We start from the raw sequence: 23,454 nt of genomic DNA, 5'->3' as shown, positions 1-23,454 counted from the left end.
TTGCTTTTTACCTTTTTTCCAAAAAATTATTTCAATATCATTTCTTGAATAAACCATCTTTTTCTTGGTTTGAAATGCTATGTGTATTATGTATTAAATTTCCTTATGTACTGGTTTTTTAATAAACTTTATTTCAATCTGATAAAGATACATATCTTTGGGCTGACAGAGTTAGATTAATTAAGTTGCTCTTGTGAGAGAGACGGCACACCAGAGAAATTGCCAGAAGGGATAGGGTTATTACAGGATTTTGGAGAAGGGTGGAGTTCAGACAAAATTTAAATGAAGAATATTTGATAGGTTTAAAGCCCAGCAAAACTGTCGGTTTAATTAACATCAGGCCTGGGCTGAGAAGCAGACTTTTGAAGAGTCCTGTTTCCTTGGAGACTGCAAAGTTAAGATAAATGTGGAATGTTGTGTCTGGAAAACCCTTATCTGAAGCTCTGAGTTGGGAATTGAGGCTGCTTCTAATTAATAATTCATTATCCATGCAAGAGTAGGGTGTTCCAGTCACAGGGATACACTTTCAAATAACAGTTCTGACAGTCTGGTTGTAGGGAAAAAAAAAGTTTCTTAGCAATATGTCTTTAGTATTAATTAACAAAAATATTTAAAACAGTTTTTTTTTTACCAATTCACAGATTCATTGATATGCCTATTCAGCCTGCATATCAAATTGTTTTAATGACTGTACCACATTTTCTACTCACATGCTTATTTTTCCAAACAACATTTAAAATAATTTTTGCCAGCTTTGTGTAGTGGCAGTATCCAGTGAGGTTTATCCAAGGCGTGGTTATTGCTAATAGAATAATTTTTGCCACATTATTTAATCTTTTACAAATTTTGTGTCTTAAGTGAATCTGCTTAGGCTTAGTCCACCCCCTCCATGCCGCTTTCAGAAATTTACTTGTGTACTCACATGTTTATTTTTCCAAACTTTTAAATATGTTTTACCAAGTTATTTAACTTTAAAAAATTTTGTGTTTTAGTTGTGATGACATTATTTATATAGATTAATTTGGAGAAAATTGACATCTTTATCATTGTTTTTTTTCATTTTTTTATTATGGTAAAATACACATAAAATTTACCATCTTAACCATTTTAAGTGCACAGTTCAGTGATACTAAGTACATTTATGTTATTATGCAACCATGACCACCACCTACCAGAATTCTTTTCATCTTGCACGACTGAAAGTCAGTGCCCATTAACAATAACTCCTCATTTCCCTCTCCCCCCAGTCCCTGGCAACCACCATTCTACTTTCTGTCTTTAATGATTTTAATTAAGTATCTCATATAAGTGAAATTACATAGTATTTGTCTTTTTGTGGCTGACTTATTTCACTTAGTGAAATGTACTCAAGGTTCATCCATGTTGTGGCATATGTCAAAATTTCCTTCCTTTTAAAGGCTGGATAATGTTCCATTGAATGTTTATAACACGTTTAGCATATCTGTTCAGCCATTGATGGAGACTTGGGTTGCTTCCACATTTTAGCTATTGTGAACAATGCTGCTGTAAATATGGGTGTGAAGATATATCTTTGAGACTCTGCTTCCAGTTATTTTGGGCCCATACCCAGAAATGGAATTTCTGGATCATGTGATAATTCTATTTTTAATTTTTTGTGAAGCTGCCATGGTATTTTCCATAGTTGCTGTACCATTTTACATTCCCACTAATAGTGCACAGGAGTTTCCATTTCCCCACATCCTCATCCTCACCAACACTTGCTTTGTGGCGTTGTTTTCTGTAAGTAGCTATCCTTAATGGATGTGAGGTGGTGTCTCAATGTAGTTTTGGTTAGTATTTTTCCTAATGATCAGTGATGTTGAGCATTATTTAATGCTTAACATGTTATGCTTATTGGCCATTTGTATATCTTCTTTGGAGAAGTGTCTTTTCAAGTCCTTTGACTATTTTTGAATTGGACTTTTGTTGTTAAGTTTTAGGAGTTCTCTATATATTCAAGGTATTAATCTAATACATGATTTGCAAATATGTTCTCCCATTCTGTGGATTGGCTTTTTTACTCTGATGATAGTGTCTTTTGATGTGCAAATTTTTAAAGTTTTTATGAAGTCAAATTTGACTCTTTTTTTCTTTTGCTGCATATGCTTTTGATGTCATATCCAAAACATCATTGCCAACTCCAGTGTTGGGAAGCTTTGTCTTCTGTTTTCTTCTAAGAGTTTTATACTTTTAGGTCTTATGTTTAGGTCTTTGATCCATTTTGAGTTAATTTTTTTATATGGTGTTAAATAAGAGTCCAGTTTCATTCTTCAGCATGTGGATATTCAATTTTCTCTGTAACTTTTGTTAAAAAGAATATCCTTTACCCACTGAATGGAGTTGGCCCCCTTGTCAAAAATCTTTTGACCATCCATGTGAGGGTTTATTTTGGGGCTTTCTGTTTTATTTCATTGGGTTATATGTTGATCTTTGTGCCAGTGTCACCCTGTTTTGATTACTGTAACTTTCGTAGTAAGTTTTGAAATTAGGAAATGTGAGTCCTCCAGTTGTACTCTTCTTTTTCAAGATTGTTTTGGCTCGTTGGGGATACCTTGAAATTCCATTTGAATTTTATGATGGATATTTGTGTTTCTGAAAAATAAAAAGTTGGATTTTGATACAGATTGCACTAAATTTGTACATCAGTTAAAGTAGTATTGACATCTTAAAATATTAATTTGTCTAATTCATAAACAGGGGATATCTTTCTCTTTATTTATATCTTTTTTAATTTCTTCTGAGGGTGCAAGAAATATTAATGTTCTCATTGAAAATTAACAAAAAGTTATTCTCACTTTCGAACTTTTGAATCTGAAATTGTGGAAATATTTTTTAAAATAGAATTACAGTTTGAGACCCAATAAAACTTGATTTTAACTTGATTGTGAAGTATTACATAATTTTTGGAAGGTTTCTTTGTTTCTTATCCTTGTACATACTGTTTCAGGATTCATAAAATCCCAAGGTCCTATCTAGTGCTAAGGTTGTGTAACTGTAATGCTTATAAAATACTTCAGGGTCATTAGGTGAAGGCTGTGTGTTAATTTTTTCTATTTCTGTAGTTTTAATAAATTAGTAATAGAAAGTATTTTTAGTCCCTTTGTCTATGAATTAATATGTACTTGTGTTATAGTTTGTATGGGTTGAATACATGTCAAAGGAAATAACACATATAATTCATGTCATATGTTTAATTTATGGCTTTGGGTTATGTAAGTGTATAAACACTTCAAATGATGGGACCATATATGATTTTTTTATTTAATAAATTAAGCAGTATGATATAGATTTTTATTTAGAAAAAATAATTTCAACTGTTTCCCTTACACTCGTGCATGCGCACACACACACACAAAACATTTAACATTTGAATACATTTTACAAGCTAGGCAGTGTGTTAGGTGCTACAGTAGTAGAGATAAGAGTCATAGCTGTTGTTATTGAGGAGCTTATAGTCTAGGGGAACAGAGATATGCCCATACCTACTATGATGCAGTATGATAAGTACATAGTAGAAAGTGTGAATGAAGGAACAAGGAAATCTTTGATGGGAGAGCAGTTAATGTGATCATGGGCAATGGAAAAGAGTGACTGTGGAAAGTAATGAAAGATAATTAAGAATCTATCCAATAGACAAATTGAGGCAGGCATGCCAGGCAGAAAAAATAGAATGGTCAAAGTCATCCATATGAAAACCCATGGCAAATTTGAAGAATGGCTGAATATAGCCTTTATGGATAGGACGTATCTGTAGTAAGAGAGCAGGGAGGTGAACTAGAGCCATATCTTGTTTACCAAGTAAGCAGTATGGACTTGATCCTGTGGCATTGTAAAGTATTGTTTTTCAAACAAGACTGCTATGTGAAACCTCTGTGAAGTTGTTGGTGAAGAGAAGGAAAAGAGCTGAGTCCAGGGAAGAATGATCAAGAAATGGAGGGAGAAAAATATCATCCTAGAGTGGAAAAATAATGTAGAAATATAATCAGATTTGGTGGCTTGGGGCATAAATAAGGAGATGCTTTGCCCTCTCATTTCAGGCCGACTAGTATTTATTGTACCACTGTCTCGTGAAAGACATCATAACAGCAGCTCTAAGACAAGATACTGGTTTTTGGGGGTTTTTTTTGCCTTCTGGGAGTTTACATTCTGTAAACAGGAGAAAATATACCAATGACTATGTCCTTGGCTCCTAGGACAGTATTTCACACATTGAAAGGTGCTCATTTTAGTAGCACCTTTCAAAGATTATGTAGAATCTCAAATCAGGTTGTGTAAACTGTAAACTTTGTGTAAACTGTAATTCTGTTTTTTAAAAATGTTCCCACCAGTTCCAGGTTCAGAAGATCAAAAGGTGAGAATGCTCTTTACTATTCTATGAGTTTCACAAATATTTTTTGCATCTTCAGTGGTTTCTGTAATACCCAAAGTTAATGCTGTGTTATACTGCTGTATATCAAAATGAAGAAAGGGAGAAGGGAAAAGAGTGCTGTACAGATTTCCTTTCACACCTGCTCTACTTAGTAGCTAACACTCAGACTGGGGTTTCTAAGCATGGGTATACCTACCAGTAAATAACTCAAGGAGAATTGAACCTGAACCTAATGGAAAGAGCATTGAATAAGGAAAAGGCTTGCTTCTCTGCTTTAAACATTAGTTTTTGTGTCAGGAAGGGAAATTGAATACAGCATGTTCCATTTTGAATTCTATTCACCCAGAAATCAAAACTCTCAAGCTTCTGTTTATTTCATGATCCGTTGAGCTACCAGCCACCATTCAGTGTTTTTGGAGAAAAAAAAAATTTAGTCAAAATAATGCAGCAATTCTCAAAGTGTGATCAAGGGAAAGTGAGATCTCTTATGTCGTTTTAGGAAGTCAGTAAAGTCACACTATTTATACTAATATCAAAATGTTATTTGCTCTGTTTTTTCACTCATTCTCTTAAAAGTATAGAGTCAGGTTTTTTAGAAGCTATGTAATATATGATATGTCAACAAATTGAATACAAAAGATGTAGCACTCCAGATCCAGCTGTCTTCTATTAAAGATACTGAGATTTGTTTTAAGCAATGTCACGCTTCTCAATAATTTTTTTAGAAAAATAAAATTATTTTCCATAAAATATGTTATTCATGTTAACAAGTAGATTAGTCATTCCTATTTATGAATAAATATTTATATATTTTCTGTTTTAATTTTTAATAAAAATCTAATTAGATATAACCCACTTAAACAGAAGCTATTTGAGATCCTCATTAATGAAGAGTTTAAAGGGATCCCTGAGACTAAAATTTTTGAGAGCTGCTCAAGTAATGTATACTTATTGAACTCAATTTGGAAAAATATGAAAAGAAACATCATCTTAGTTGCTCCTAATCCCACCACTGAAGTTAGAAATTAGAATTGAAATTGGAAATAAGGAATTGTTAACATTTTAGTATATTTTTTCTAGTCTCTTTTTTTGGGATAGCTTTTTTTTTTTAAAGCACAGAATTGTAATAACATATAAAACTTTGCATCCCCCTTTTTTTCACTTGTGTGCTAACCACATTTTTTGTCATGTAATTTTCAAAAAGTTTACTGACTGTATTCTGTTTAGTGAATATGTTAGTTTATATAATTTTATCTTCTGTTGATTCTAATTTTTGACTGATCTTTCATTTAGCAGATACTTGAGGGCTTATGTACAAGCACTGTTCATGAATGCTTCTTTACATTTTATTAAAATGTTTTCCTTCTGTTATATTAAGGTTGAATTACTGAGGTATACTTTGAAGACAAAGAGGGGAATATACTAAAGAAAATTTTAAGTTGTCTTTTGAGTTTTTAATGATATCAGGCCACACTGTCAAACTATCAACAGTATCAAGAGCTTACACAACTCTTTTAGCCTGCATCATGCTGTGGAAAGATTGGATGCATGAATTTAAATCACTGAGAAGAGTATCTTTTGCAATGAATCATTATTCAGTGTTACATACTTTCATTTGCTACATCTTATTTTAGATTTGGCTGTTATTTTTAATGTGTAATTCAGATATACAAATGATCAACTGTGAATGTTTTCCCAGGTTTCAGACCTGCATCTCAACAGCTTACTCAACATTTCTGCATCAGTTCCCTACTGGTGCTTTAAAGTAGATGCAGATGATACACTGAATTTTGATCTGACCAAAATCTGTCTTGTCTTTAAAATATCTTTACTCATCCCTCATACTTGTTGGATAGTTTGGCTGCATATAAAATTCTAGATTGGAAATTATTTTTTCTCAGAATTTTGAAAGAGAGTTTCTCCATTGCTTTCAACTTTGAGTGTTATAGTTTGAGAGTTCAAACCCACTGAATTCCTGATCTCTTATATGTGACAGTTTGCCACTTTCTCTGAAAGCTTACAGAATGGTTTCTTTGACCCAAGTGTTGTGAAATTTCATTATGATGTATCTTTATAGGTCTGTTTGTATTTACTGTGCTGGGTATCATTGGATCCTTTCAGTCTGGAACTTCCTTGAAATATCTACACCTCTCAACTGATCTTTAATTATCAGTTTTCTCTCTTATTTTCCACTCCTTGCCTTTTTGTTTTGCTCACTTTGGGGATGGTTTCCTTAACCGTATCCTACAGCTGTTTCATTGAGGTTTTTTTCTTATAATTTAATTTCTTGGGAGTTCTTTTTGTTCTGAGGATTTTTCTTTTTAAGCTACTGTCTTGCTCTTATTTCAGAAATACAAGGGCATGATTTTTTTTATCTTTCAGGATACTAGTGATAGTTTGGGGGATTTTTAAAACTTTCATCTCATTACATAGTCTCTGTCAAGTTACTTTAAATTTGACTATTTTGGTCTTTTTCTTTCATATTAGAGGCTTTCTTTAAAATATCTAGTGATTCTTAACTGGCTATTTATATTTTAGAGTAGGTACTAAAAATCCTATTGAAATCTCTGTCCATGCTGTTAGGGCTTATTACCAGTGATCTTCACTGTATGATGCTTGGACTAGAATGATTCATTGCTTAACCTTTTGGGGATTCCATAGGTCAAATCTAAACCAACTAGTTTTTCATTTTACCTGTTCTAAAATCACTGTAGCAGATGACGCTAATACTCTGTCCATAGACCTATATCTACTTCCTGCTCACGGGCTCATGGTATATACCAGTCTCCTGAGGGTCTTTATTGTGGGGCTGCCCTCACACTGCCAGAGCCTACTTTGCTAATGTGTAAGCTGTGGAAGTGTCTGGGAAATTTGTTTTCTAAGGATAGCCCTTAACTAGTGATTGACTGTATGGGTACAACTCAGGTATGGACTACATTGCCTCCAAAACTACCTTGAGGGATTGAGCTAAAATTACTCTCCATGGACTTTGCTTGGTATCTTACCCTTTATTGGCTTCCTTCCCTTCCCTCCTCCTTACAGGTTTTTCCAGGAAATATTTTCTAGTAAATAACTTTCACACAAATGCCTCACCTCAGCGTTTGCTTCTTGGGGACCCAACCTGAGATAACCACTAACGTTTGGGCTGTGTTCCCTTTAATAATGTATTATTTTGGAGTGAGATTGGACTGAGGTTTTCTATTCTATTTGGGGGCTCTGTCAGATATTGGTATCCAACTTCTACATAAAAGAAGAAGTGGTTAAGGTTTGCTCCTTAATTTTCTAGAATGATTTATGTAGTATAATATGTTTTTGAAAGACTGAAGTATTTTATTGAGGAAAAGCCTGGACCTTTTTGAAGTCTGGCTCTTTGACTTTCTTTATTTCCTCTGTGGTCATTTGTCCATTTAGGTTTTGTATCTTGAGTTGGCTTTGATTATTTGATAATTTCTAGAGAAATGTGTATTTCATTTAAGTTTTCATGTTTAATAGCTATTTGTTATATAAAGTGTATTCTTGTTCTTTCATTTTATCTGTGAATTTGGATATAGTTTGAATCCTGATTTGAACTAATTAAATGTAAAAAGACATTTGTGAGCTAATTGAGGCAATTTGATTATAGAAGACAGTAGGGGAAATTTGATTACATACTGTGAGTTGGATAAGTCCAAAGAATTATTGTTAATTTTGTTAGGCATTGATAATTTTGTTAGGCATTTGATAAGGGCATTGTGACTTGGTAAGAAAATATCCATATTTTCAGAGTGGTTTGTAGAGGTGAGATGACTTAATGTCTGGGATTTGTATTAAAATACAGTAGGGAATTGAAGAAAGAATAAATGAAGTAAATTTAACAAATTTGTAATTCAGTTGGTGTGATGGATATATGGGGGATGAAATTGAACATTTTCATGTGATTATTTGTCATCCGTACATCCTCTTCAGTGAAATAGCTGTTCATGTCTTTTGCCTGTTTTCCAATTGGATTGTTTTTGTTTTTGTTTTGTTTGCTGTTGGTTTGAGGAGTTTTTAATTTTTGTTATTCCTAATTCTTTGTTAGATATGTAGCTTGCAAAATTTTTTTTTCCAGTGTCGCTTGTCTTCTTTCTCTCGGTAGGGTCTTTCACAAAGCAAAATTTTTTATTTTGATGAAGTCTGGTTTATCAGTTTTTCCCTTTTATGAATTGTGCTTTTAGAGTCAAGTCTAAGAACTCTTTGCCTAGTAAAGAACTATAGAAATGATCCCTGAAAGTATAGGCTTCGTGTGCTTTAGCAGAAAATAGAGGGGTAAATGTTAAATATTCTTAGAAATGTTCTCCTGCATGAAAGGAATTAACCTTCCAGTATAGCTAAGTTATCAGTCCTTTTACTCTTGGTATGTATATTACTTTATAATTTATAATGTCCTGCTAATTTTTTTCTTACAGAAATACATTTTCGGGAAATGGCCTCTAAATCTTGGCTGAATTTTTTAACCTTCCTCTGTGGATCAGCAATTGGATTTGTTCTATGTTCTCAGCTACTTAGTATTTTGTTGGGAGAACAGAAGGACATCCAGCCTAATATTCTTCATAATGATCCTCATGGTAGACATTCAGATGACAATGGACAGAGTCCCCTAGAAGGACAGATGAACTTTGATGCAGATGTTAGCCAACATAAAGGTATGGTTAATTTTTTTAAGGACTAAATAGAAATAGTATTTTCAGTCTATTTAAATGTTGAGAGACTTGGGAAAAGTTTGTTGTACCACTATGTCTTTTGATGAAAATAAGCTTAGTTCCAGATATTAAATGACAGTTTTTGTTTTGCCTCAGGAGAAGGAAGTTACTAAAACCTAGATTGACTTAAGGAATAAGATATTAATTTTGAATTCATTTTTAAATAGGAATAGTTAAGAAACCAAAATTTGGCAAAAGGCAAAACTTTTTAGATTAGATTTATTTCTAAAAATTTTTATTTTGTCTAACTTTGTTATCATGGTTTATTTCTGTCTTGGTTTTTGCAATCGTCTTGTTTTAGTCTTAATTTTTACTTAGTCTTGTTTTCTTAGAGAAACTCAAAAGGTATATATAAATCTCAATTTATATTTTATCAGTACTAATACTACTAATCTTTTCTCCTTTTGAGAAGCAAAAATAATTAGAAAAGTAGAAAACTAGGGGTGTGTTATATATAATGATTTCATTTTCTCCTGTTCTTCTATCTCTAACCAAATATTCTCAATTGTGTCCTTTATGTGTCCCTTAAATGTTAGTTTTCTCCAAGTTTCTTTGGCTCTTACTTTGCCTGTGTGATGTTATTAGCCCCCATAACTTTAGTTTCCACCTGTTTCTTACTGTCTTTACCTTAGCCCAATTCCAGATACTAGGAGAAGACATTCACAATTCAAAAATCTCTGCAAATTGTGATATATTTGATAGAAAAGAATATAGCAACTTGATAATCATTGAAATTCTGGGATGCAGAAGGTCCCCCATTAAAAGTTGTTTCTCTTATCTTTTTGGCAGTAAATTATTTCTTTCCTACCTCTCATGCGAGGTATCACATCCTGGTTGAGTTTTATGAACTAGCAAGTACATGCATACTATTATGAAGCATGTCATGTGTGTGAATGTTTATATGACAGTGACTGAGCTCCAAGCAGGTGTGCTGTGTTCTTACTAGAGAGCAGTTTAATCATTGTGCACTTGCTCTGTACCATTACTCTAGGTCTTCAGTTGATCATTTGGAGCAGGCTTCTCTAATACTGTTAAGCTGTACTAGACTGGCCTCAATTGCAGGCACATATATTAGGACCTCCTTGTTCTGCTCGATGGCCCACAAAATGTGGGGTGTGCTAAAGGTCTGTCTGTACCTCTCAGACTTCACATGTGTAAATCACACTCCTTTTCCTTTCTAATCCTAAAATTTGTTCTTCCTTCTATTTAATATAGTTTATTACCTTCTGTCTAAGCCAGAAACTATGCATGGTAGGTGCTATCCTTTGCTTACCAGTCAGTCCCGTTTGTCATAAATTTTAACAGTCTACTTCTTTATCATTTTCTTCTCTCAATCCATAGCACATTTGCCCTAGTTCAGATCTTCAGTTATATCCATGTACCTTCACTCAACCAAACGTCACCATGCCATTTGTCCTTTCTTCTAGTGAGCTTCTGCCCACTTAAAGACCTAATTTCTGCATCATCTCTTATTTTTCCTGGTATCGCTTTATCACTTCTTCTCTGTTCTAGCCAACTTCCCATTTCACTGTTCTGCAGTGTTTATCAGCAGCTACTTTCTTTCACCCTCAGTACATTGAACCCTTTATACATTCCTCTAGTACAGCATCTCTTAGTGTATGTCAAGTATTGGTTTGCATTCCAAGTTTCCAGAGTGAGTTCTAAAGCGAGTTCTTCTGTAGCAGGACACGTGTCCTAGTCATCTTTTTATCTCCTGTGCCAGCACATGCCTACTACAAAGTAATGATGAATGAATAACTGAAAGATTGAGAAAGACTATCAACCAGATTCCAGCAGTGGGGAGCAAGATGGCTTGCTCTATGGGAAACATATTGGGGTTCCTGCTTCCACCATCCTCTCTGTTCATCTGGGACTTGGCATATCTGTAAAGCTAGGAGATTGGGCTCCTCAAGTATATGAACTGTGGATGCTCTCTGACTGAAAGGGGGATAATTTTGTCTATTTTGGATTGTGAATTCTTGATATTCAGAGGGATGTGAGAATATTTCTCATGCACTGCTTTGCCCAGCCCTTCCTTCTGTTCCCTCTTAGTTAATTAACTAGAAACGTATGCCTCCAGTTGTTAATTTTCCACAGGACTGAGCTTTTGTAACTCACTGGTTGACCTTAACTTTAAGGATATGCTTCCTCAGGATTCTGCCTAGAACATTGCTATACAAAGTTTGGTTTTGCAGACTCACACTGGTCCACAACTAAATAAGTATTGAAATCAGAATTAAACAGTTAGAAACCTTTATGGTAATTTAACAGTAATTTTGTATAATCTGAAAACAAAAACTTAGGGATTATATTTTGTTTCTCTTTTACATTTTATTTTATTAGTAATTCATTTTTAGCATATTTACACAAACATAGGTCTCTACTGGAAATAAAAATTGGTCCTTCACAAAGCACTGATCTAGAATCTCATAGTTGGACTCTTCCTCTAGACCAGTGTTACTCAAAATGTAGTCCTGGCCTGACAGCCTGTGAATTGTTGGCTTCCTATCTGCAGCCTGATAAGGACCTTACACCAGGATGTAACTCAGTTAAGCTCACTGCTTAGCTAAGTGGGCTTTTTGGTGGGTGTAAGACGACTTCCCCAGTGAAAGAATTAATATGTTGCTTTATATTCTAGCATAAGCTCCCTATTTCCTTGAAAATCAGTATTTTGAAAAACACTGCTCTAGACAGTCTTGAAAATACCACCTCTACCTGTTCGGTTTCTCACTAGTGGATTTCATTTTGGAATGAAGTATGTTATTATGAGAAGTAATCTCAACTCTATGTTAACTCCTTTTCTTTGAACTAGGGTAGTCATGAAAACCTTTTCAAAACCACCTTTTCCTAACTATAGAAATTCACAACACTGGACCCTTGCGGACTCCATAATGAAATGCTGCTTCATCAGCTTGTCCTTCCTGTCCTTCAGAAGCTCATTCAGAGAAGTGAGAAATTCCTGTCAATGTTCTGCTGAGAACCAGTTGAATCTTACTTTGTAGAACATAGTGAAAAGCAGAGACTATATGAGGCAGTGCTTAATATGTGTCCGAATCCCTAGCAGAATTTGTTAAAATGCGTATTTTGATTCAGTAGGTCTAGGGTGGGGCCTAAGATACATTGCTGACAAACTCCCAGGTAATGCTGATGCTGTTGGTCAGTGAACCACAGTTCAGACAGTAAGAATTTAAGTCATAGTGACAACTCTTGTTAACTCCAGTTATCTGGATAGATTGACATGAAAATAATAAATCACAATGTCAGTTCACATTAGATTAAGTTTTCCTTTCTCAGCTAAATCACTGATGGTAGAGAGGTGTATAGGAGGGAAGGTCTTTGAAATTGTTTAAGAAAATGTCTTTTTTTATATAATTAATTTGGGTTTTACATCTATGTAAATATAACTTTAAAAAATTTCTGTTTAACAGATGAGAACACAGACATCGCTGAATACCTCTATCAGAAGGTTAAAATTCTTTGCTGGGTAATGACAGGGCCTCAAAATCTAGAGAAAAAGGCCAAGCACGTCAAAGCTACATGGGCCCAGCGTTGTAATAAAGTACTGTTTATGAGTTCAGAAGAAAATAAAGACTTCCCTGCTGTGGGATTAAAAACCAGAGAAGGCAGAGACCAGCTATACTGGAAAACAATTAAAGCTTTTCAGTATGTACATGAGCATTATTTAGAAGATGCTGATTGGTTTATGAAAGCAGATGATGATACATATGTTATACTAGATAACTTGAGATGGCTTCTCTCAAAATACAACCCTGAAGAACCCATTTACTTTGGGAGAAGATTTAAGCCCTATGTAAAGCAAGGCTACATGAGTGGAGGAGCAGGATATGTACTGAGCAAAGAAGCCTTGAAGAGATTTGTTAATGCATTTAAAACAGATGAATGTACACATAGTTCCTCCATTGAAGATTTAGCACTGGGGAGATGCATGGAAATTATAAATGTAGAAGCAGGAGATTCCAGAGATACCACTGGAAAAGAAACTTTTCATCCCTTTGTACCAGAACACCACTTAATCAAGGGTTATCTGCCTAAAACCTTTTGGTACTGGAATTATAACTATTATCCTCCTGTAGAGGTAAGTTTAGAATTTTTATTACCGTATAAATACTTAGACTGACTCTTATTTACTTAAAAAAAAACTAGCTAATAATGTGTATCTTTCTTTAGTATCTTTAGTTTTTTTTTTTTTTTAATGGCAGTTAATGACAGACTAGATGAGAACAGACGTATCAGGAATAGTAATTCAACAAATTTTGGTACTACTATATGCCAGGCACTAAGAATATAGCAGCAAATATGGTGGCCAAGTTCCACTTCTCATGAGCCTTATGTTCTGGTCAAGGGGACTACAATAAACAGGCAGACTAGTCAAGATACAGTATGTTTTAGGTAGCAGCAAGTGCTGAAGAAAAGTAAAGCCAGGAAAGAGGATGGAGAGTGACCCAGAGCGGAATGGGGTTCTCTAGTTTGGGCGATTAAGGAAGGCCTCACTAAATGGTGACTTTTGAATGAACAGAGACCTGAGTAAGGTCAGAGAGCAGGCTGTGAGAAGATCTGAGTAAAGAGCCCTCTAGTCTTCAGGAACCACGCATGAGAAGACTCTGAGGTTCAGAAAGAGCTAGGTTCAAATCCTGCTCTCCCACTTGATAGTTGAACAACTTTGGGTGGACAGAATTTGCCTAACTTCTGAGCCTAATTTTCCTCATTTGTACGATGGGCTGGTTTAGCTGTCTCATTCAGTGGTAATTTTGGTGTAGTACAGTGCCTGTCACACAGTAAGCACCTTACAAATCTCAGCTCTCACCTGACACCTTAGCTTACATTCCTGAGATTTTTATCTAAAATACATTATTTTATTAAATATTTCAGATGTATAGCTAAATATGTGAGAAGGATATAATATTTTGTACCCACCAACCAGCTTTACCAAATATTAATCTTTTGCCACATTTGCTTCAGATTTTTTTTTAAAGAAAAGGTTGATAGTTGAATCCTGTGTACCCTCCTCAATCCACTTCTCTTACCTCCTTCCTCATGAGTTTAGTACTTATCATTACTACGCATGTTTTTACATTTTTCCTACATGTTTGTCCATAAATAATATATAGTATATTGTTTTGCAGGTTTTTAAAGGAGTAGAACTATACCATATGTATCCTTGAACACTTGCTTTTTTCACACATTAAAATTTGTCAACATTAATATATGTATCTGCTTCATTAATTTAGACCACTGTGTAATAATTTATTAATATATGAGTATGCTGTAACATATCCATTCTCCTGCTGGTATATATTTAGTAGGTTGTTGCCAGTTTTTCACTATTATGAGCATTGCAGCAGTGAAGACTATAGGCCAGGAATCATGAAATCTAGCTTTTAGATTCAATTCTCTTGTTGATTAATAATGTCTTTAGGCAATTCGCTGGTGCTCTTTGCCTTCTTTTCTCTGGCCCTAAGATAGAAATAATATGTTTTATGCTACCATTCTCTTCTTCACAAGCCAGTGTTTTCAAATCACCATCTAGGGTAGTGGTTCTCGAACCGGGGGCTTTTTTGCCTCCTAGAGGACATTTGGCAAAGTTTGGAGACCTTTTTGTTTGTTAACTAAGAAGTTGCTATTGGCTTCTAATGGGTAATCCCACTAGATACTAATGATTCCACGATGCTCAGGACAGTCCCCAACAGTGAAGAATTATCCAGCCCAAAATGTCAATAGCACTGAGGTTTCAAAACCTTGATCTAGAACACCTGAACCAAGCTTTAAGTTACCAGCTTTAAAATGAAATTTTGAAACAAATCACTATTTTTTCAGCTGGCAATGACCAGTATGTTCTCGGTACTTATACAAAAATGATAGCTAATCCTTATGGTAATCCTGTGTTTAATAGGGTACAAAACTGAGGCTCAGGGAAGTCAAGTAACTTGCCTACCCTGACAGGTAGTTTAGGTAGTACTGCAAACCCACTCTCATTCTAAAAGTTCTTGTTATTTCCATCATGAGCTCTCCTCTGTGATTAATGTGATGTGTGCCCCACCAAAGGAGGGTAGGGGATGTGTTAGAGTAAACATTCTGTTGGGATAAAGTTCCATTTTAATAAATAAACGTTTTAAAGTTCAGTTTTATGTAATAAGGTTATTTGAAACTGTGTGCTAGCATTTTATTGCTATTATAAATGCAAGAATTTCCTTAACTGTAGAACGGACATGTTCCCAAGTCTGCCTTTTGATAGTCTATTTTCGTTTTGTTTTAGTGAGGTACTATTTTAGATGCTTTTTTAGCGTAAACTTTTCTTAAACCATTCCAAGATTACTTGACCTCTTTTCTTAATTCTGCACCCCTTTCCATACAAAAATGTACCCAAACTCAAGAACATTACAGATGCAAATAACAAATATATCTAAATGCATGTAAGATTTTACTTAGATTATCTGATATTGGGTACACATAACAGTAATAACAAAGGGATATAATAACAAGTAATTATACTTTGTAACAAGTAAAATATCCTACTTTCCCTTTAAGTGTACTGCCCACAATTCCCACCTACAAATAGGGTATACCTTAGAATATACCTTATATTAACAAAATAAATGTTTCTACGGTACATATTTTATTTAAATTGTAGTGGCTTTTTAAATGGATGGAAAAATTTATGTTCTTCCTATAAAAATGTGTGAGTTATATTAAAGACTCTAAAACAGACTTGCAAGTACCAAAATTGACCCAGCTTTCTCATATTGCCTCTTCTCTCTCAGGAGGTTCTGTATAAATCCAGTGTGAAATCAAACTTCTGTTATTACTCATCATTTAATAAATTTTCTTCTCTCTAAGGGAGTTGCCGTTTCAAAACCATCCCAAATCTCATACATACACTTTTTCTGTATAGTCATCACTAAAAATACAGTGTAGAAAAATTTTATCTAGCAGGTGAGGGTGTGAAACATTCTAATTGATCAAAGAATTATATTCTTAAGTTGGTTGTTCAGAACTAACTCTTCATGCAGTTCCCTTCTCACTTCCCTAGAAGTGAGTCTGTTCCATAGGGATAAAGTCTTTTCCCCAGGACTGTGGTCTGTTCTCTAGCAACAGATGTTTCACCAGAGAATTTGCAAACTGTCTTGATACAGTGGATTTAAAATATAGTGGATTTTAAAATGTTTTTAATGTTTTTATCTCCATCCCTCTATTTGTGAAATTACCTTTTTGTATGTCAGAAATGATCAAATATGGTTTATTATATTAGTTCTTCAGTTTATTATTTATATTAACTCTAATCCATTTGAAACTTACTAGTATATTGGTGACATAGAGAATGCCTGATTTTTCCAAATTGTTAACTAATTCTTCCAGTGCCATTTATTAACTGAGTCTTATTTTCATTGCTTATTTAAACATGCTTCCATTATTTATCATTCACTATAGCATTACTTGTAGTTGGGTCAGTATCTGGGATTTCAGTTCTGTTCCCTTGTTCTGTTTGGTTTTGGCTCAGCACCATACTGTTTTGAACCTTGTAGCTTTACAATTTTTTATGTTATTAGTCTAAAAGTATGTATTCCTTTCCTTTATTTTTTTTCTCTCTTTTCCTTTAAAAATTTCTTTTTGCAACTCTCATGTCTTTATCATTGTGATAAAGATTTATTAATTTAGGAACAGTGGACACCTTTGCCCAGGATTTTTTAAGTTGCCTTTTAGGTGCATTAGTAAAGTTTTATACTTTTCTTCAAATAGATCTTTATTTCTTCTTAAGTATCTCCCTAGGTTTTTAATGTTTTTGTTACCCTTCTGCTTGGGCTTTTTCTTAAAACTTTTTAACTGGTGTATATATATATGAAAGCTGTTTTTTTTTAAAAAGTCTTTAAAATCTGGCTCCATTCATGGATTTTTTTTATTTCTGATGATTTTTCACTCAACTCTCTTGAATTTTGGATGTAACCATATGCAAAGAACTAGGTATTTTGTTACTAATAATTACTGCTTTTTCTTTTATTGCCTATAAAGCTTAATAATAACACTATCTTGGCCATTCAGTAAAAAAAAGAAAAAAAGAAAAAAAAAGCCCAATAGAGTATAACAACATAAATGCAGTAAATCTTATCAAAAATGTTATTGCAATATTTCAGAGTTATATAAAATTGCTTCCAGAGAGGATCAGTAACTTACTATCAGCTACCCTTGTTCTGCACTGGTGACTGTAGTAGCCACTAACCACATAGGACACGGAATGCTTGAAATGTGGCTAACCAAATTGAGATATGCTCAGCTATAAAAGTCATACATGATTTCAAGGACTTATCACAAATAAAAGGAATGATTTCATTAATAATTTTAAAAATATTGATCACTTATTGAAATATTAAGAGAGTAATATGGATTTATTCAGTTAAATTATATTCAAATTACTTTGATCTATTTCTTTTTACTTTTTAAACAATGGCTACTGCATTATCTGGCTTATTTACATTCATCTGTTAGACAGAAATGGTCTGATAATCACAAGCTGACTTATCTGTTTACTTCTCATATTTATTCCTATTCTTAACTTCCCTAATGATGTAAAAGTAGGCACCAGATAATTTTACAGTATCTGCATGGTTGTCCAAGAAACCCACCTATCCAGTGTTATTTTCAAAGGAAGGTCAGAGACAAGACCAGAGAAAATACAATGAACAATTTCTTAATAATTTTTACTGCATTATAAGCTACATACTTCAAAACATGAATTACTAAATGTTCAGTTTGATAGGGCAGTATGAATCTTCTCTGGGAACTTGCCAGACTATCTTTCTCCCTAGGTCCTTGCAAAGACATTAGGTAGAGTCTTAAGTTTTGTTGGAGTCACCTGAATGAAACAGTCTCCAGATACCAATTCTGTCCCTAAAATGACCTTGTGACTACTTAATTCTGGGACCAGTTTTCTAAATTTCTGTTTTCTTTATTTTCATTCCTCTTTGTTTGTTTATTGTATTTTTGTGATTTTGGTTTTATCTTGTTTTAAATCTGCTCTCATACCAATTCTGTCAAGAATCCATGAGAAGTATATAACTGAACAAAGGTTTAACTCTGACCTCCTTACTGAGAGCCACCTGAACGTGATTATCTTGTCAGTAATAGCTAACATTTATTGAGTATTTACTGTGAGTAAAGCATGGTACCAAGCATTTTATACACATCCTCTCCTTTAAGTAACCATCTTTTGAAGGTGGGGAAATTGAAGCTTATAGAGATTAAATAACTTGCTCAAGATTATGCACTGGTAGGCAAAATTTGGACTCAAACTGAGGTGTGACTCAGCATTTCCTCTCTTAAATACTATACTGTTTGGGTTGATGTATAGATGAAGTATTAGGTTGCAGACACATAATGGGCAAGGCTTTGTAGTCATTGAATGTTCCAAAGGTGTCTTTCTGAGGCTGAGCCAAGCAAAACTTCATAGAAAATTATGAAGAGAAAGCAAAAGTTGGAGAAATAGAGCTTAATCCTTTGTCTAGCTGCCATTTCATTTGAAGAAGTCTCAGGATTTTTTTCTGCTAAAACACTGTAGGGTATGAGAGAATATTATTTCAGTTAGATATACTTTAGCAATTTCACATTTAATTTTATATCAGTGGGAACTCTGAAAACTCTTGGTTTCTTTCACAGGTCTAATAAATTATGTGCCTCTGCTTTACTTTGCTAGCTTTAATGCTTGGATTCTATTAAAATTGGTGTTTCCTTTATCAGTATGTGAATATTGTATGTTAACAATGTGCTATTTATTAATAATACCTGTTTCCTCTACTTTTTTAGGGTCCTGGTTGCTGTTCTGACCTTGCAGTTTCTTTTCACTATGTTGATCCTACAACTATGTATGAGTTAGAATACCTCGTTTATCATCTTCGTCCATATGGTTATTTATACAGATATCAACCTGCCTTACCTGAGAATATGCTAAAGGAAATAAGTCAAGTGTACAAACATGAAGATCCAAAAGTAAAACGGGAGCCCTCGAAAGAGAAACATGCATGAACATAGGTAAAATGTCTAGCATTGCACTGAAGAACTTTTTGCGTTTCTTATATAGAACACTGGAATCCCAGTGAGGAATTCTTTTGAAGTGAACATTCCATATTAGAAATTTTTCATATGACTGATGTAAACTGAAGCTTTAAGTGAGCTGTGAAGTCTGTTAAAGTGTGTTTTGATACAGTTATATATATATATATATATATATATATTTCACATATATATATATATGAAAAATTGTGTTTTTAAAATGGTGGCCAGGCAGAGGGACTACAAAAGATTTTGTTGGTTGTTCCTGACCACATGTATTGCTTTCACTGAGAAACTAAAATAGTTAAATTTGCTAAAACTACACTGCACCCTGTTAGTAACACACACACACACACACACACACACACACATGCACGCACACGATGCTAAACAGATCTGCCTTAAAGAAAATTTTAGAAGGAAATATTATTGCTCAGTGTTGTTTATAAACTCAAGACATGAGTTTATATTTGCAGTATGATATAAATGAACCAAACTCCACCTCCCCCAAAACACACGCAGTTTTTTGTCTAATGAAAATTTTGCTGTGACTATAATTGGCAGTATTTCCTCCAGAAGGTAGAGTGAGAATAGCACTTGTCCTAAAGTGCATTAATAAAACCACATTTTGAAATTATCATCGGCCTTGACTGTATTATATACTTGGTTCTAATTGGTAGTTACCCTTTTACTGAGTCCCTGTTGTGTCTTTTCTAAATATGTTTAACCATTCTTGAATACCATTCTCAACTGTTAATATTTATTTACTGAAAGCATTAATAGCATTCTATAAACATGCATTTTAAATATTTTATTCCCAAATTTACCCATTGTTAATTATGGGTAAGTAATAAATAGTAAATGTAATGCTATTTGGGGATGCTTTTCTTATATCAGTACCACTCTCAGGAATCACTAAGTGACATTTTAAATTGACTATTTAAAACTCTTTCCAGCTACATAATTATAGTTCCTTGCGTTCTCATCCTGTTGAGAGATAAGAACTTTGTTTGTGCCTTTCATAGCTTGTTTAAACCAGAGTTTTGAAATTCATTTTCAGGATCTAAAATGGCTATTAGTTACACTTGCAAAATAATTTGCAACATTTTGACCAGAGTTAATTAAAATGCAGAATGCTTAGGCAAACTCAAATATGTCAGATATTAATACCAAATACTTAATTTATGAATAACAGCCTGAATTTTGATGCTAACTTATTATTTGGGAATAATTATTTTTACCAGTGGAGCTGAATACCAGTTCAAGACTGTCATCAAAATACATTCATAAATGTTTTGTTTTAATTTTAGTGACCCTCTATTTAAAGAATTTTTGGAAGGAAGGAAAATTTTAAATTTTTGTTGTCTTTAGCAAATTATCTGAGTGTATCATAACAATTCTTTATAGACTTTCTATGAGATTATCTTAAATGTTAATAATTTACATTTCTCTTATGTTTATCATTATGCTAATTTTATGTGGCTCTCATGCCACTGATTCTGCTGCTTAGCTAAATAGTTTATATTTATTGTGCCAAAACATGTCAAAACCATGACCTCTTTGGATGGTGTATTTGAGAGGATGTTCATCTTAGTGGCTAATTATAGATTACTCTGTCCACATAGTGAAAACTCACACCAACTTCTACATATTAAATTGTTTTTTATTGTTATCATGGTGATACCATCTGCCAGAATTTCAAGGTATTCATTCTGTTCTTTGAACAACTCTTCACCTTGGTGGTGATAGGAATTTATCTGAGTCTGTATGTGCTACTTTTTTGTACTAGAAGTATAAATGGTTTACCGTAAAATGCAAAAATCTTAAAATTGGCTCATAGGAAATCAACATTGTGATGCATCCTAGGGTCTGGAGTTGGACTGCCTGGGTTTAAATTCTGGCTCCATCACGAGTTTTGTAACCTTGAGCAATTTACTTGATCTCTCTGTGCCTCATTTTCCTCATCTGTAAATTAGGGACAATGATACTACCTACCTCACAGGATTTTTATGAGGATTGATGTATGAATTTTAAGAACACTGTTTTACCCTGAGTATGGAGTGCTACGTATAAAGTTTTCTTAGTATTCTACTACCTTGGAGTGTAAATACTCGTTTTAAATAAATGAAAATCTGCTTTAATCAAATCAGATATTTAAAGGAAATACTTCATACATTTCTTATAATAAGTAATAGCTAGTTTTCATTTGATGCCTACTGGATGCCAGGTAATATGCTTAGATACTCTGTGTACATTAGTGTTAATCCTCACAAATTGGATGTTATGCCCATATTATAAATGAGAAAACTGAGGCTCAGAGAATTAAAGTTATTTTTCACGGTCCCCAAACTAGTAAGTAACAGAGCTAGAATTTATACTCAAAACCTGTGTGTTCTTTCTACCACGTCAGCCTTGAGGTTAGTCATTTAGCGTTATTTCCATTTTTACTTAGACGTGTGACATCTAATACATTAGCCAGTAATAATCAAATTAACCAGCCAGATTGTTATAGTGATTCTCAAATTGTGGTTCTTACATTCTTGCCTGAGAGCTTGTTAAAATGCAAATTTCAAGGCCCTAATCCCAGAAATTCTGATTGTAGCATGAGGCCCAGGAGTATGCATTCTTGCCAGACGCCCTTGAGCATTGGTTCTCAAAGTATAGTCCCAACCAGCAGTACTGACATCACCTGGGGACTTGGTAATACCTCCTTCCCTGGGCCTTACCCCAGACTTTCTGAATCAGAAACCATAGCGGTAGAGGCTAGCCCTCAAGGTGAGTCTTATTCATGTAGTCCCCTAAAACCTGGTGACTCTGATGCAAATGATCCTTGGAACATGCTGAGGATTACTGCCGCATAAGTAAGGTGTCTTTCAAAGATTTGGATAAAGCATATTTTAAATCATTGTAGTCCAAGCTCACAGTTTATTAAATGTAAAAGACTAAAGATATTTAAAGGATCAGTGGATCATTCATTTTGGCAAAGCTCTTTAGTTCCTTCATAGTGACTAATACCAGAGCTCACATTAAAGTATGAAGTTTAGTAATTTCATATTGTGGCAGGAGATGTTCAAGTACTAGTAAGTACATATTAATTCATTAAGAGCATACCTAAATGAATGCATCAAAAATGCCCACAAGTATTAGTAAAAAATTTTAAACAGAGGTAGCAAAGTACTATGTTATAATATGCGGAATGTTTTTCTGCTAATTCATGCTATCAAAATTTCATCACTTTTAAGAATCAGTTGACTGTCCTATATGACCTAATAAAGCAAAAAACTCTCCAAATATTTGATAGAGCACATAAAGCCAGATTTCATGATGATAAAGACTTACTGTCCTTTAAATTAAGATTTTTATCATCTGGGTAAATGATTTTCATGTGGTCTCAAAATATAAGGCTTTTACTATCTTGTTCTCCAATAACAGTATATTTGTGTTTTCAAGTGAGAAGTTCATAAATGATACAAAGCAGATTTTGTCCCAGAATTCAATTATTTATTTTCAAATACCTTAACCTTTGGAGATTTTGTTACTGTAAGAAGATTTGAAAATAAATCACAGACCAGTTTTTAAATATTTTTTTAAAAAAAACATGGTAATTGGATTTGAGCATAAAATTTGCTAACTGGTTATTTTCATAATTGTTTGAGTATTAATTTTTCACTTCCTTGAGCCTGTCATACTATATTACTACCAGACTGAAGCTTGAAATATCCCTCACTTGATTGATTAGATCAAGTCTGCCCTTTTATTTCTTTATTCTTTGACAGTTTCTGCTTCTTTGTATTTATAGCCCATCTTTATTTCCTTGATTACTAATTTCCATTTTCTAACTGCTCTTAATGCTGCCTCTCACAAGGTTAATTTGGCTGTTATTAGTAATTAGAGTGTGTATGTATCACTTACTGGTAATTTTATATCTATTAACTTTAGGTTTCCCTATGAGATTGGAAGTAAAAATCTGTCTCAAGAATAAAGCCTGCTGGCTCTCAGGATACTTGCCCTACTGAAAAATCTACAATTTTAAACTAATTCTACATACACAGTTATTAAATAAAGTTATTTGTATTCGACCACTCCCTCTCTTCCCCTTTTTTCAAAACAAAAAAACCTCATTTGCCTCATTTCTCTACTTATTTATGGTAGGCTTGACAGAGCATACTTAAAAAATCTGGAGGACAACCTGTGGTTTATTTTATGCTGAATGTAACCTCTATTGATTTAAAAAAATGACTTATGTTTATATATTGGAGTTGAAATAGAAATTTTAATACAGAT

At 33.7% G+C, this 23,454-nt stretch overlaps 1 protein-coding gene across 3 annotated transcripts in view; it reads left to right on the top strand.

Moving 5' to 3' along the window:
* Positions 1-23,249, top strand: part of C1GALT1 (core 1 synthase, glycoprotein-N-acetylgalactosamine 3-beta-galactosyltransferase 1) — a 29,188-nt gene extending 5,939 nt beyond the window's left edge. For 2 of the 3 annotated variants that reach the window (XM_015242024.3, XM_015242027.3), the window contains exons 2-4: positions 8,818-9,054; positions 12,540-13,207; positions 18,925-23,249. In XM_015242024.3, the coding sequence (XP_015097510.1) occupies positions 8,818-9,054; positions 12,540-13,207; positions 18,925-19,143 (1,124 nt within the window). In that variant the 3' untranslated portion in view covers positions 19,144-23,249. The remainder of the gene's footprint in view (positions 1-8,817; positions 9,055-12,539; positions 13,208-18,924) is intronic. The other variant, XM_072964928.1, reaches the window with a different exon arrangement.
* The last annotated feature ends 205 nt before the right edge of the window (positions 23,250-23,454 follow it).

Source organism: Vicugna pacos, chromosome 7, assembly GCF_048564905.1.
Source record: "Vicugna pacos chromosome 7, VicPac4, whole genome shotgun sequence".
NCBI lineage: Eukaryota > Metazoa > Chordata > Mammalia > Artiodactyla > Camelidae > Vicugna > Vicugna pacos.
Note: the sequence above shows the minus strand (reverse complement) of the source record. Positions and strands in the feature narration are given on the sequence as shown.